The 14,827-nt window shown below is 48.1% G+C and overlaps 1 protein-coding gene across 12 annotated transcripts in view; it reads left to right on the top strand.

Moving 5' to 3' along the window:
* Nucleotides 1-14,827, top strand: part of myt1la (myelin transcription factor 1-like, a) — a 70,118-nt gene that overhangs the window by 30,457 nt on the left and 24,834 nt on the right. For 11 of the 12 annotated variants that reach the window (XM_023824847.2, XM_023824850.2, XM_023824849.2 and 8 more), the window contains 4 exons: nucleotides 2,428-2,810; nucleotides 3,588-4,493; nucleotides 9,509-9,643; nucleotides 13,470-13,560. In XM_023824847.2, coding sequence (XP_023680615.1) covers nucleotides 2,428-2,810; nucleotides 3,588-4,493; nucleotides 9,509-9,643; nucleotides 13,470-13,560 — 1,515 coding nt within the window. Of the gene's footprint in view, nucleotides 1-7; nucleotides 1,130-2,427; nucleotides 2,811-3,587; nucleotides 4,494-9,508; nucleotides 9,644-13,469; nucleotides 13,561-14,827 lie in introns of those variants that run through there. The other variant, XM_023824857.2, reaches the window with a different exon arrangement.

The raw sequence follows: 14,827 nt of genomic DNA, 5'->3' as shown, positions 1-14,827 counted from the left end.
GTGAGAATAATTACGGTTTTATATGTGTATGAACAGAGCGGTAAAATCACGGTTTTCCTCTCAGTGCGAATAGCAGAGATGACGGGACGCCGGGTGCAGACGCGGAATAGATAAGTGGCACCAGGAAATGAAACGGGCAAACAGGCTGACTTTGAAATCGAAAGCGTTTGCCTTCCTATCAGGCTCTCTTCGCTGGGAATGCAGCTTATTAACGCGATTCCCGCGCGAAGCCCGCGGCCGCGCGCTAACAAAGATCTTTGGGAGGCGTCCGTACAAAGGAGCTTTGATAACGCATAAACAGCGATATAAAAAATAAGACACAAGAACACTGATATAGCCAATGAAGTGATAATATCCAACTAAACGATTTATTATAGAATAGAAATGTATATTGGTGAATCTAATATTTGATAGAAATTAAACGTGATTTAAAAAAAACCCGTTAAATCCACACCCAGCAGTTTCAGTTTATGCGGCTATGTTGTGGGGATCGATAATGCTCTGCTCTACACCACATTATAGACAAGCTGCCCAAACTGTAACAAAATGTGTGTCTCTGCAGTGAACTGTGATTGGCACTTCTTTCACTGGGTGATGGAAATGAATGTGAGGTTTTCCATGAGACTTTGCAGCCCCAGATCACCCCGCAACTCCCCCAAACACAGAGCCGTGATTAGGCTCCCCAAGCTCAGTAACACTGCTCAATAATTCAGGGACGCACGGGACTGTGTGGCCCTGTGAGTCCCCGGGGTCGTGGATAGATTGCAGCAGTGCTCTTTAACCTGATACCATGCGTGTGTCGCATTAGTGATAGCAAGGAGGCCTTGGCACAGTCTGAGTCTTCAGGAAGGCGCCGGACCTGTGTTAGGACCCTAACCAGGGTGCTAGAATAACGCCCCTATCTTCCTGCAAACAGACTGTCCAGGTCCAGGGTGTCCCCTGCCTGAAGTCCTATGCTTCCTCCCTGTGCTGTACTGACAGATAGGGGTGGACTAACTTCTCTGGAGGCCCTTGGCTGACATTGGTATGGGGGCCTTAGGTGGGACATTGCAGCTATTTTTTGAAGCCGAAAGAGGAAGGAGAGGGAATTCAAAACAATCATCTGCTAATGAAAGCAAGGGTGGCATTGGTAATGGAAAACTTACTGTTCAGAGTGTGGAGGGGAGTGCTTTCGGTAAAATTCGCACAATGAGGGCAGGGAAGTATCGCACCAGCGGATCGATTGGCCAAATATAAGAATTTTAACCATTGCCTATTTTGCCGTGACCCTAGGCTGTAGCCTAGGATAGCCTATGTGTTACTCTGCAGAGATTTTTGCATGTGCTCATTTAATTGTGTTCTTTCCATGTCTGTCCACAATTTATCTACCACTCTAGCGGGACAGTATCATAGGCTTGGGAGGTGTAATGGTAGTTTTGTATGTTTGTGCTGTTTTCTTCAGCTAGGCTACTTTGTGCCTGTCTGCTTGGCAGTGAAACAGCCGGTAGCCTCTACTACTCGACTCCAGTCTTAAAAGAAAGCTGGGTGGCATGAAGTCTCAAAATAGGGATAATCCATTACAGGGGGAACTTTGTCTATCCTGAAAACTCACTAAAATTCAAATAACAGACATGTTGTTATATGATACATTTATGGACAGAATATAATATTAACTTCTGGAAATCTGTCTACATGGTACCCCTAGTTATAGGGGCCCCCCAGCTGGCTGCCTACACTGTCAGAAAAAAGGGTACAGCCCTGGTACAGTATTATACCCCAAGGTATAAAGAACATGAATGTACCCCAAATGGTACAGACATGTTCCTCAGAGTCCATTTCTAAACCTTGAAAGTTAGGGTTAGGGTTGAAAGGGTTGAAAGTTTACCTACAGCCAGGGTACACTTTGCAGACCCTTGAGGGTACAGCCCCAATAACAAGTAATTGTACCCTCAAAGGTACAAATTGGTACTTTTCTGACAGTGTACCCTTGTCTTTTGGTAAGTTTTTCTAAACATCAATTAATATTAATTCATTTTTGGGTTGTGATACTAGCTTTGATGAAATCCAAAATAATTCTGAAACACAGATAGACGGGTTGGTTTGATGTTGATTCATTCAAGGTAGGGGGCATAAGAAAGGTCAAAATTCATATAAAGATGCCAATCTTATAAGCCAATGATGTATTTTTAATCAGTGAGTGACAGGGGAGGGGACACTCCAGACGCCAATTAGCTTTGAATTGGGCCAATTGAACCTGTAGCCTCTCCCTTGCATATGCCCCTGCATTGATAAGTAGGGATTCCCGTTGATTGCTTGTACTACTGTAGGTAGATGTTATGGTTTTGAAGAGTGTGCCGAGCACTAAACTAAAAGCTGTGTGTCTCTCTGTGTCCGCCTGCCTGGTTGTCTGTCTGTCTGCCTGGCTGTCTGCCTGTCTCACACCTACAGTGTTTATGGCTGCCCTCTGGCTAAGAAGAGGAAAACTCAGGACAGGCAGCCACAGGAGCCCTCCCCTAAGAGGAGGCCTACGCTGATGCACGCCGACAACTCCTCCTTGGACGAGTGCTACGAGACAGACGGCATGGAGGAGGTGGAGGAGAAGGAGCTGGATGAGGATGACGAGGAGGAAGATGAAGAGGAGGAGGAAGAAGAGATGGAGGAAGAGGAATTTTCAGAGGACAATGATGATCAAGGGGAAGAAGAGGTCTGTGAGGCAGAGAGGGAGGAAGAGCTAGAGGCGGAGACACTGGAGGACGGAGCAGAGGAAGATGAGGAGGAAGGAGAAGAAGAGGAGGAGGAGGAGGATTATGAAGAACACACAAGTGGGGAAGGTAGGAGTAACTTTGCATAGATGTTGGAAATGCTTTTAACTTGGTAATGAAACTTAAGATTCAATTTATTTACTTGTCATGGGATGCACCAATGGTCTTAAAACATGCAACTTAAAATATGCAAATATTTGTGGATATTTTGAGAATTCATGTGAATATTGCAGTGGGCAGCACAGAAGCCTGTCCCATTAATTTTGGTATGATACTGTAGATATTTTTATTCAAACATCTCGACACTAGAATTTAAGCCTCTCATAAGTTGTGATGAATGTTGTCCTGCACAAATAGCTTGTACAAAGATTTTAGCTATAATCTCAACAAAGAATCACAGAAATACACACCACTTTCACATTCAAAACTCCATTCCTCTATTAGCCAATAACCAAGAGGACTGTTAGCACATGAACACTGTGATCAGTGTTTATTCTTGATAGAGGTTTAAGGGCAGACCTCCATAAATGTTTAGCTTCATCTTCATCTGTTCATTCCCTCACTTCAATAGGAGCTTGTGAGTATTGCTCTCATGATGATATATCTGACTATTCTTTTCCTTTGACTTTGCCCTCAACATCCCTAAAGATCATGAGATAGATGCTTAATAATTGTATCTTGTTTGTGGAGTCACCACAATTTTTATGGGAAGTGAGCTGCATGGAAAAAAATATGTAAGCTTTTGCATATCTCAGCCTGTTCTCTTTTAAGACATACCTCAGCTCCTCACCACATGGTGCCTTCAGTCGGAGCCTGTGCACTTAATGCTCGCTCTCTTTTCGACAGTGAGCGGTCAGATGAACAGTGGACAGAGCAAAGCAGCTCAGGTGGCCGAGAAAGATGGTGGCGGCATCAGCACCAGTGCTGGTGCCGCAGATGAGTACGAGAACTATGATGAGCTGGTGGCCAAATCCCTGCTGAACCTGGGCAAGATTGCCGAGGACGCGGCCTACCAGGCCATGACCGAGTCGGAGATGAACAGCAACTCATCGAACAGCGCTGGCGAGGACGATGATGAGGAAGACGAGGAGAGGGAGCGGCTGGCGCGTGGTGGCCAGTTAAGCCTGGACGTCGAGAGTGATGTGGTGCGCGAGACGGTGGACTCCCTGAAACTGCTGGCTCAGGGGCATGGCGCCGTGCTGCCTGAGCAGCTGGAGGCGGCAGTGGAGGCGGGTGTCCGGGGTGGCCGGTTGGAGCAAAGTGAGGAGGAGGCCGTGTGCCTCAGCAGTCTGGAGTGTCTGCGTACCCAGTGCTTCGACCTCGCGCGCAAGCTGAGCGAGACGCAGCTGGCACAGACGCAGCTGCATGTCCCCACCCTGGACCACCAACTGCCCTGCCTTGCCCAGGAGCGCCGCTACTCTGACATGGCCAACCTGATGAAGCTGGAGGAGCATCTGGGCCCGGTGGGCAGGGGCTTGCGGGAGCGTGGTGCGTTCCGGGGCACCGAGGAGGACGCCGCCTCTGTGGTCTCGGACCGCTCCGAGGAGGCCTTCGACATCACTAAGGGCAACCTGTCACTGCTGGAGAAGGCCATCGCTCTGGAATCGGAGCGGGCCAAGGTGATGAGGGACCGCGGCACTCCAGAGGGCGCCCACCTGCACCAGGAGCACAGCCCCCGCCGGAGCTGCGTGGCCGAGGAGCGCAAGGCCCGCCTGCAGCAGGACGCAGCCAGGCGGGCGTATTACCCGAAAGGTAGGCGGGTCGCGACCCCACTTAATGGGAGGAGCTGAGTTTGCTACTCTAGTATCCATTCATAATAATCCTTGACGCTATGGACATGTAACCTTAAGGGTGTTGGTTTAGATCCCAGCTTCTGCTCTGCTTTCGCACTAACCCTGATTCCTACAGCTCACAACTTTGGACAAACATGATGAAATGATCCTAATAAATGAAATAGTACCAGTATATAACATTTAGTACTGCTTAACGTCAGGTGTAGTGTTATTGGCACAGTGTGCGTACTGTTATGGACATGTGTTATACACGCAGTGTTTAATGATATAGACTCAGTGTGCATAGTATTATACACAGTGCATTTAATGTTATAGACTCAGTGTGTATCGTCTGTTATAGACTCATATATTGTAGACACTAGACACTAGATATGTTATAGACACCTTAGAGTCTATAACATTACAGTATACATACCATGTCAACAACAGTATATGCGGTGTCTATAACAGCATTTTTACTCTGTGTTCATAACACTATATGCAATGAGTCTTTAACACACAACGTACAGTGTTTCACACACACAGCATAGTATATTTCACACACACACGCATACACACAAAGCGTATGTACAGTGTTACGCACACAGTGTTTCAAACACACAGCACATAGTGTTTAACACACATGCAGTGTACAGTGTTTCACACACACAGCGTACGGGGTTTAACGCATACTAGGTCTGGGCGATATCATATCAATATTATATAACACATGCGCGATAATCACTAGGGCTTCAGATGATGGGCAAAACATTTGGCCGGATGCCAGCATTTCGGTACTATATGGACATTTATTTACACCCACGATTTGTTAAGCAGATTAATAGTACGCCTAAAATATTAATGATGCAGTTTATGACTCCCAAAAGTTAGCGATAAGTGTAAATTCGGAATATCCTTATGTTTAATAAATGTGTCAGACTTTAAACTGCAGAAAGTACCGCCACACCACCAACATCACGATACCTTGTTTATCCACAATATCTCCTCTTTTAAAAGATGTCATGGCTCCTGAGCTATTCCTTTCTTCACCACCACTTCAGTGCACTGAAGTATTCCAACATAAAGATATGCCAAGTTTTTACAGATTACTAACTTTTGGGTGTCACAAAACACATATCATTAATATTTAAGCCGTACTACTAATCTGCTTATTTATGACCAAACTGTGGGAGTAAATAAATGTCCATATAGTGCTAAAAAGCTGGCGTCCGGCCAAATGTTTCACCCGTCATCTGAAGCCCTGGTGATTATTATATATGCGCGATATAATATCGAAGTAATATTGCCCAGCCCTCACACACAGCGTTCCGTATTTCACATATACAGCACACAGTGTTTAACGCACACAGGGCACAGTGCTTCACACACTATACACAGTTTTAAACACACAGCGTACTGGGTTTCACACACTCACAGCGCACTATGCTTCACACACACAGCACACAGTGCTTCACACACAGCGTGCAGTGTTTAATACCCACACAGCGTGCAGTGCTTCACACAGCACACTGTGTTTCTCATATACACACACACACAGCGTACAGTGTTTAATGCATCCAAAGCACACAGTATTTAACGCACACACACTGCTTACATACAGTGTGGTAGACTCAGTGTTTCAGACACAGACACAGATCCATGTCATGGTATGACTGTAAAACGAGCCACACCCTACCCCCACCGCCCACTTCCGATTGGGCATCCTCGCAGAGCGGTGACCCGGCTGTGGCGTCGGCGCGCGTCACTGGGGCCTCACCTCAGCAGGATGCAGTCGCTGCTCTCGGCGCGGGCAGCACCTCCTGTGGCAGCGGAAGCCGGCCGACTCGGCTGCAGGATGGCGGCAGGCTATATTTAACGCCGGCGGAGGGCTTTGGAACCGCGAGCCGCTGTCACTGGCATCGATCCGCATGGATGCTGGCCGTGCTGGAAGCCTTTGGGCTCCTGATTAATACAGCTCACTGTATGCCTGGGGAAGGACGCAGAGCTCCAATCGATGTCTAATAAACAAACCAAAAAAAAGGAGCATGCCACAAATATGTGACATTACACAGTGAAAGGCGCTTCTTCCTGCCCTATGAATCACGGGGCCTTGAATGATGTCACTTCTTTTGCCAGCCAAAATTAAGATGCTGCTTCTTAGCTGCTAGGTGAACTTGGAGGTCACCTGTGCTGTGTGTCAGTCAGGGGCGTGGCCCAGAAGCATGGCGACCAATCAGTAGAGGCTTTCCTGACTGGGCATTGTGATGTAAAGGACACATGCGTGGTCACATGCACACACCCCTGTGCCTCTGCATCACTTTTCACACCTGATCTGCACTGATGAGTCACAGCACCGTGACGGACCCACTACTCTACTGCTACCCCCATCCCCCCGGCCCGGCTTACGGCCGGATCAGACATGTGGCCGGGATGGAAACTGCGGGGGAGGGGCGTGTTTATCTCCGGGAGAGCTGCTTAGGGAATCTAACCGTGTCAGATCTCGGAGGGCCCAGCACCTGTGTTCCGGAAGGTACCGGGCGGAAAGACGGATGGACTAATGGTTGAGACGCGGTGCGACAGAAGCCTCCCAGCCTTAGAAAGAGTGATAACAGATAGCAGGCCGGCGGGATGCTTATCCCAGCTAACGGGGACAATCCACCATACCTGTCCTCACCACAATCAATACCTATTCCTCCCTAATGGGCATTAGTAATGTTACTGCTCTGCCCACTCCTGCAATGAGCCAGCGCCCTGTGTATGTGTCTGTGTTTGTGCGTGGGGGAGGGTGGTGGTGTGCATCTGTTAGTGACTCTGTGTGTGTGTGTGTGTGTGTACAGTAGGTGTCTATGTGCGTGTCTGTGTGTGCATGCCTCTATGTGCTTGCGTGCGTATGTGTGTGTTAGTACACCTGTGTGTGTATGTGTGCATGTATGTGTGTGTGTTAGTGCACTTGTGCGTGTGTGCCTATGTGTGCACATGTGTGTGTGTGCCTGTGTATGGGGGATAGTGCAGTTGTGTGTGTGTGCATATGTGTGTGTGTTTGTTAGTGCACCTGTATGTGTGTGTGCATGTGTGTGTGTGCATGTGTGTGTGTGCGCGCCCATTTTTGTAATCAATTTATTGTGGGGATCAGATTTTCCTGTAACCCGTAACTTTAATATTTAGGGTAATTTTTTCAGTCCCCACAAGGATAACTTCAGTTTTATGAAATTTTTATGAATGCACTCAAAAAGATAAAATTCCCCAAAGTCTTTCATTTTGTTTGGTAACGTATGGTGAAGTTTAGGGCATGGTAGTGGTTGAGGTTGTCAGTTTTGGGATTAGGGTTATGCCCATTCATATGAATACGTGGACTGTGCATGTGTAGTTGTGTGTATCTTAGTGGTTATTAATATATTACATTGTGAGGACCAAATGTCCTCACTGTTTGCACTGTTATTTTCACCTTTGAGAGTCCTCACAAAGTTATAGATACCTAATCTGTGTGTGTATGTGTGTGTGTGTCTGCAGGTGTGTGCTTATTAGTGCCCCTGTGTGTGTGCACACATCTGTGAGCGAGTGAGTGTGTGTGTATGTTTGTGTCTATGTATTAATGTATTAGTGTTCCTGTGTGTGTGTGTGTGTGTGTGTGTGTGTGTGTGTGTTATTGCGCCTGTGTGCACCCGGGAGATATCGAATTTTAATTGCCTGATGAGCCAATTATTTAAGCAGGCAGGATGAGGCCATGTGAATGGATGTGCTGTGTCTCGTCTTTATTGCCAACATCTGTTGCCCATTTCTGCTCCTTATCTGCATATTTCAAGCCTGCACATATAATTTGCGAGAGCGGGGAGAGGGGAGCAGCTGAGAACAGGAGCGGATCCCATCCCCAACGAGAGCAGCACACTCCCAAGGAAGTCGTGAGGAATGATGCCTGGTGGCGATGCAACGGGGTCCTGCAGAGAGCAGCCACGTCAGCGCTTAGCTCTCGCCTCAGCCCCCGGGCCGGCGTGTGTGTGGGTCCGTCTCTCCCGCCCCCCTCGGTCCAGGGACCGCTCTCCTCCGTGGCGCTGGCTAGCTCCACATTTCACGTTTAATTAGAGGCTCCCCTGTCAGGCAGACTCGCCGAGAGCCTGTCTCTGTGGCCCCCCCGGGGGACAGTGGCTGGCCGAGGCCTTGGCAACAGGCGGGGGGGGGGACGCGGTGCGAGGGAGGGCGGGTGCCCGTCACGGCTGGGTTCTCATCAGCTGCCAAAATCAGTGAAGGAGGAAGTGGACAGGTGGAGTCTGGGTTGGGGGTGTGCTTTCAGATCCACAGGGACGGGCCTCAAAGTCAGACCAGGGCTGCAGGGTGTGTGTGTGTGTGTGTGTGTGTGTGTGTGTGTGTGTGTGCATGCGTACGTGCGTGTGCACGCGCAGCCGTCTGGGTGGGTGCGTGATGGCTCACACCCTCACATTATAATCTAAGGCAAATTCCGCTCACATGCATATCTGTATCTTCATTTTCATTTAGCCAACTAAGTTGCAAAACTGATTAAAGACAGCCACATGCTAAAATATAGCTCTGTGTTTTACCATAGGATCTCAAATCCTATAAAAACATTGACCAGTTAGCAAGGTAGAACAGGATAGAACAGCCGTTGAATCCGCAGGATCTCTTGGGATGCTTAATGCCATCAGAATTTTATAAATGTTTTATAAATGAGGCAGACACACTTCAGATACATTCATAAGCCATCCTCGTTTAGGTAACAGGAGTCACACCATTATCTGTCATTTAAAAATGTCATCACAAATCTGGGGTGTCAGAATTACTCCTGTATTGTAACTGGGAAAGGGCTTTCCATTTGGAGTTTGATTCCTGGGTTGGTATTGGGGTCAGTTTAAGTATCAGGGCTGTATGGAGACAGGACAGATGTTTCAATCGATGCTGTGATTTATTTAGTGAGATCAGTTAGCGATGTGGGGGGGAGTGTGAGCAGGCTGTAGGTGAGCAGCTTTATTGCTGTGTTTTCAGAGTCTTCACGGGGGGAGAAAAAGGAGAGCAAGTGTCCCACCCCTGGCTGTGACGGGACAGGCCACGTCACCGGACTCTATCCACACCACCGCAGCCTGTCAGGCTGCCCCCACAAGGATAGGGTGCCACCTGAGAGTAAGCGGACCGGCCCGTGACAGGCCCTCGTTCTCTGCTCATTTCCAAGTGCCCTCCGGTCCCGATGCCTGCCGGTGCTGGTGCCTGCCTGACCACCGGTGCCTTTTGGTCCTGATGCCCGCTTGACCGCCCGTCCCGATTCCTGCATGCCCTCCGGTCCCGATCCTCGCCCGTCCCGATGCCCGCATGCCTGCCCGTCCCAATGCCCGCATGCCTGCCAGTCCCGATGCCCGCATGCCCGCTGGTCCCAGTGCCCGCATGCCCGTCACTCCCAATGCCCACATGCCTGTTGATCCCGATGCCCGACCGCTTGTGGGTCCTGATGCCCGCATGCCCGCCAGTCCTGATGCCCACATGCCACCTCCGTTTCCTCGTCCCCAATGAAGCATATGCTTCTAGTTCATCTGCTCCTGCCTGCTGGCCGCTGTGTTTCTCACTCTCCCGCTAGCTCCCCACACTGACCTCTAACAATTCCAACACAAGCACACACATGCACACACGCACACACACAGCTTTCTTTTTTTAATTATAATTCCTTGAGACTTGCCCCGTTTTCCTGCTTTGGTATATTTTGTGAAGTTCCGTTCAGTGTGGTCAGGTGGGTCCCCCGTTGTGCCCTGGACGGAAGGTCAGGCCCCCCCAGAGAGCCGAAGGCCTCTTCCTCTCCGCCTGCCCTTGCTGTAGTGGTCATATAATATCAGGTAGACGTGACAGTTGGTGTCATTTAGCACTTTATGTAGCGACACGGTGCCTGGACTTACATTTAGCAACACCCGCTGATGTAATGTGAGGATGGGTGGCGTCTCCACGCTTGGATTAATGTGAATTCTCATGGTTTTGTGTAGCAGAAGCTCCAAGGTTGTGATAAACATTAACCCTGGTGATTCCTGGCAGCAAACTCTTCCTCTTGCTCTGTCTGATCGCATCAGGAGCAGGATGCCGTGGCTTTTTTCCGGAGACTCACCCCAGCTAGTCTTTCGCTCAATGGGGTGTTTATTAAAGTTTCCCTTTTTCATAATCCAGTATAAAAACAGGGACAAGGCTTGTTTGCTTTTCTGACAGCCGATAAAGAAGACTGCTACTCAAAGAAAGGACCCCCCAAGTGTCTGGCCCCAACCTTACTGCTCATGAGCTGGTTCAAGCCCCCTGTTCCATTCTAAGTAGTAACGTGTCTATTCAGGGTCAATTCTAGGACTTTTTGTTTCAATATTAGCCAAAGATATTGAATTGTATTGAATTGGTGAGTGACAGGTGAGGGGGAAATCTGCAGGCCAATCAGCTGGTGTCATTGTGGCCCGACCCCTGTATTCAGTCTTGTATTTATTCAAATCAAAATGTGTGCAGCTACCTGAGACATGCATGCATGGTAGACAACAGTGGGCCCTGTTCTTCCCAGACTCCAGTAGCCCTGACGTGCAGTAATGTGTGTCTCCAGTGGGTCCTCAGGGGGTGCCCCTGGCCCTCAGACGCATGCTGATCCGTCAGCAGCAGTGTGTCACGGCGGCCTCATCATTCTGCTCTGTGTTTCTCTCCCTATGTGCCCAACTTCAATCTTAAATTTTTTCAATCCAATTCTGTTTTTAAGTTTAATTACTATTATTATTTATTATTTAGCCAGACCAAAATTTTAGGCTCTTATCATACTTACCACTTTCATCCTGACTGCTGACAGCAATTCTCATACATTAAGAAAAAAATCTCCATTCCTGATCTAAGCCTCCTAAATGTCAGAAAATCAGGGCTCGAATGTAACGACTCATTAATTTCCCCAAGCCTTGGATCAGCAAGGAATCTCCAAATGTCCCTCACTTCACAGGAGAGCTGGACACTTGGACTCACAGGTTACCAAGGGATACCATTGCTTCTCATATTTAGCTTCCTTTGGTTTGGTTCAGCTTTCTTAATGATCTCGGATCTCATGGGTGCTATGCATGCACCGTGGATCCAGATTGATCGCCACCAAGGGAAAACTCAGCGTTTGAATCTGCCGCCATTTTTCAGGCTTCCTTAGGTTTTAATCAAGCACCTTAATCCAATGTGATTGCTGGATGGTAGTTTGCCCCAGTTTATGTTAAACAACAGACGCCTTGAAAGCTTGAAACATGAATGTGTCTTGCAGTGATCACTAAAGCTTGCAATAAGGCCAAAGATCAGCTATGCAGTTCCATGCGAGTTAGTTTGTGTTTGATGATTGGAGGAACTGATTGTGGAATTTTTAAATATGTGTATATGCTTATATAACAGAATATATAAGCCATGGACAACATACAGCAGACTGCTGTGCTATGTATGGATATATGTGTGTTACTTTATGAAACATCACATAACATTTATGAAACATCACGTAAAATTTATTGAAATGTATCTGAATAAATTTTTTTTAAAAGATACGTTTCCAAACCATGCTTTCAATTAAATGCCAGGTAGTTTAATTGAATGGTATGGAATGCTAAGAATCGTGTTTATTAGAGAAAAACTCTCATGGGTTTTTTATAGAGATGATGCAGTCGACCAAATTGAGAATCCAAACAAGGCACGAAGAGCAGAAGCAGTGTACGTCTCTGATTGTCCTTGTCGATGATTAGCGTGATGCTGGGTGTTTGAGTCACGTACAGGGATTTCCCGTTCATTGTACTACTGCTGGTGTTATTTTGGTTACAGATGGAGGATATGATTCAAGAGGTGCACTTCATTCCCTTTCCCCCGGCTTATTATCTGAGAGATGAAATTTGGACTTTCAGACTGATATCTTAACAAGGAGTCTGCTTTGCCTAGCAGCCAGATATGGTGCTGATGTATGGTGCGGATGACATCATTAGTGCCCGTCTAATCTTCACTTGACATCATACATCACATGTGCAACACATGTGAAATGCCAGTTCTGTGATCCTTATCTTTGCACTGCTTTTCTCCAAGCATCCTCCTTTCCTCAAATAGTTCAGAGATGTAACATGCAATAGGAAATCCTGTTAGCCCCAGTGGCCATTTATAAGGTGAATTTAGTTTTGTCTAATTAAATCCAAATGAATGAATGTTACATTTATATAGCACTTTTCAAGACACCCCAAGCGTTCTATAGAAGCACTGCGGAGCCTCTTCAACCACCACTACTGTGTATCACCCACCTGAATGATGCGACAGCCAATATGCTCACCACACAGCTAAGGTGGTGAAGGGGCAGGAGAGTATTCACCGGTTAGATATAGGGGATGATTAGAAGGCCAGATTTCATAGTGCTACAGTGGGCAGTTTTAGCAGGGACTTTGGGGTACCAACCCTACTCTTTCAAAGGATGCCCAGAGATCTTTAAAGACCTCAGCGAGTCAGGACCTCGGTTTCATGTCTCATTCCGAAGGACGGCACCATTTTACAGTATAGTGTCCCGTCACTGCCCTGGGGCACTGGGATCCACACCAACCACAGGATGGGCTAACCAGTTGGCCACACCAACATCTGAAAAAGCAGGAGTGAGATGTCACTGTGTCTCGCTAGTGGCTTGTTTACTGCAGCCCCTCCCCCCCACGCTCCAGACGGCAGCAACAACAACACACATCATGCAAGCACTTAAGCCTGGAAAAGCCAGCATATTCACCGGCACACAGCAGCTGGTTTGATGCTATTTGCTACGGTGACAGTGTCAGCCAGAGCGGCCACAGAAAGCATCACGCCGCTGTATACGGACACGCTGATACGCACACCAGCCCCCACGCCGCCGCTGCACGACCCCTGCATGCGTGTGATCTCCTGCCGCTAACGCTAATAGAGCGTAAAGTGTCCCCTGGGAACCCTAACCTTGCCTGTCTCTTGCTTCTTCTGTCCTGTCAAGTCGTTGCGATGTATGAGAATGTTCTTAAGTGCCCCACGCCCGGCTGCACGGGACGTGGCCACGTCAACAGCAACAGGAACTCGCACCGCAGGTGAGTGCGTCTGGGCCATCCACCCCTCACCCCTCACCTTCTGCACGCCACTTTTGTTTTTGTCTGTGTGTCTGTCTCTCTGTTTGTGGGACAAACATGGATGGATCAAGTCTCTCAGTAATGGGCCTACCTAGGCTGCCTTCAAGCATATATGTAGCGGGGCAGTGTGTGGCTCAGTGGTTTAGGCTGCTGTGCCTGTGATCGAAAGGTTGCTGGGTCAAATCCCAGACGCAGAACACTGATTTCGCTGTTGTGCCCTTGAGCAAGGTCTTTAACCTCCAGCTGCTCAAGAGACTATCTGACGTTGCCTTCTCAAAAATGTACATGACTTTGCATAAGAGTATCTACTAACTAAATAAATAAAACGTAAAGGTATGTTTCACGTGTGGTATTAACTGCAACGCCCACGTGGATTTCACCGACACCTGATTCCATATAGATGGGGAGTCGTATCTCTGCCATTCTCTGTCCACTGTGCACTAATTGCTTCTCATTTTATGCCTGCCATTGTCACTTACAGATTAGCTGTCCAAAGGCATTTGTGTTTATCGGAAACAGTGTTTCCCAACAAAGTCCTCTGCGACTCCCAGACAGTCCACATTTTTGCTCCCTCCCAGTTTCTAGCATCCGAAACCTGAAACAATCAAGAACACTGAATACCTGGTGTAGGTGGTGGTGGGAGCTGGGAGGGAACAAAAATGGGGACTGTCTGAGGAGGGCCTTTGGTAGGTGAGTTTGTTGTGCAGACTGTGGTCTTACGGTTCCCTGGTTCTGGGTGGTCCATGGAGGAAGAAGTCAAAGTCTCTCCATGAAAGATGTGTGTGTCTCTGGATAGAGAACGTCAACTAAATCCATAAAATGTTTAAAGGCATTAAGGGACGTAACAAAGCAAGCGAAGGACCAAGTGAAAAACCTTTTAATGATCTGGAGGCATCAGAATACCAGTGTCCAAAGGAAGCATAGGCTTATCTTTTTAATGATGTATATTTTTGAGTTCAGTCAGACTGCGCTACAGATCAGGGAGGAGAAAACGCCAGCGGATCTCCGTGAGGAGCGGCACACTGCAGCCTCGGCCGTCATTCAGCACGGCTCGTTTTATCTGCCTTTCAGTCAGCGTGGGCGTCTGAACCGTCACGGTCCAAACCAAGCTGCCGCCAAGAGCTGAGGGCCCCGCCGCACCGTTCAGTCAGCAGGAGAACCACAGCAGTTGCCCACAGCGTTGGGGCCCTGTATGAATTAACAAGTGGAGGCCAAAGGTGCAGTTACA

The sequence above is a fragment of the Paramormyrops kingsleyae genome, chromosome 19 (assembly GCF_048594095.1).
Source record: "Paramormyrops kingsleyae isolate MSU_618 chromosome 19, PKINGS_0.4, whole genome shotgun sequence".
Lineage (NCBI taxonomy): Eukaryota > Metazoa > Chordata > Actinopteri > Osteoglossiformes > Mormyridae > Paramormyrops > Paramormyrops kingsleyae.
The sequence above is the reverse complement of the archived record's forward strand: the minus strand, read 5'-3'. Positions and strand labels throughout refer to the sequence as shown.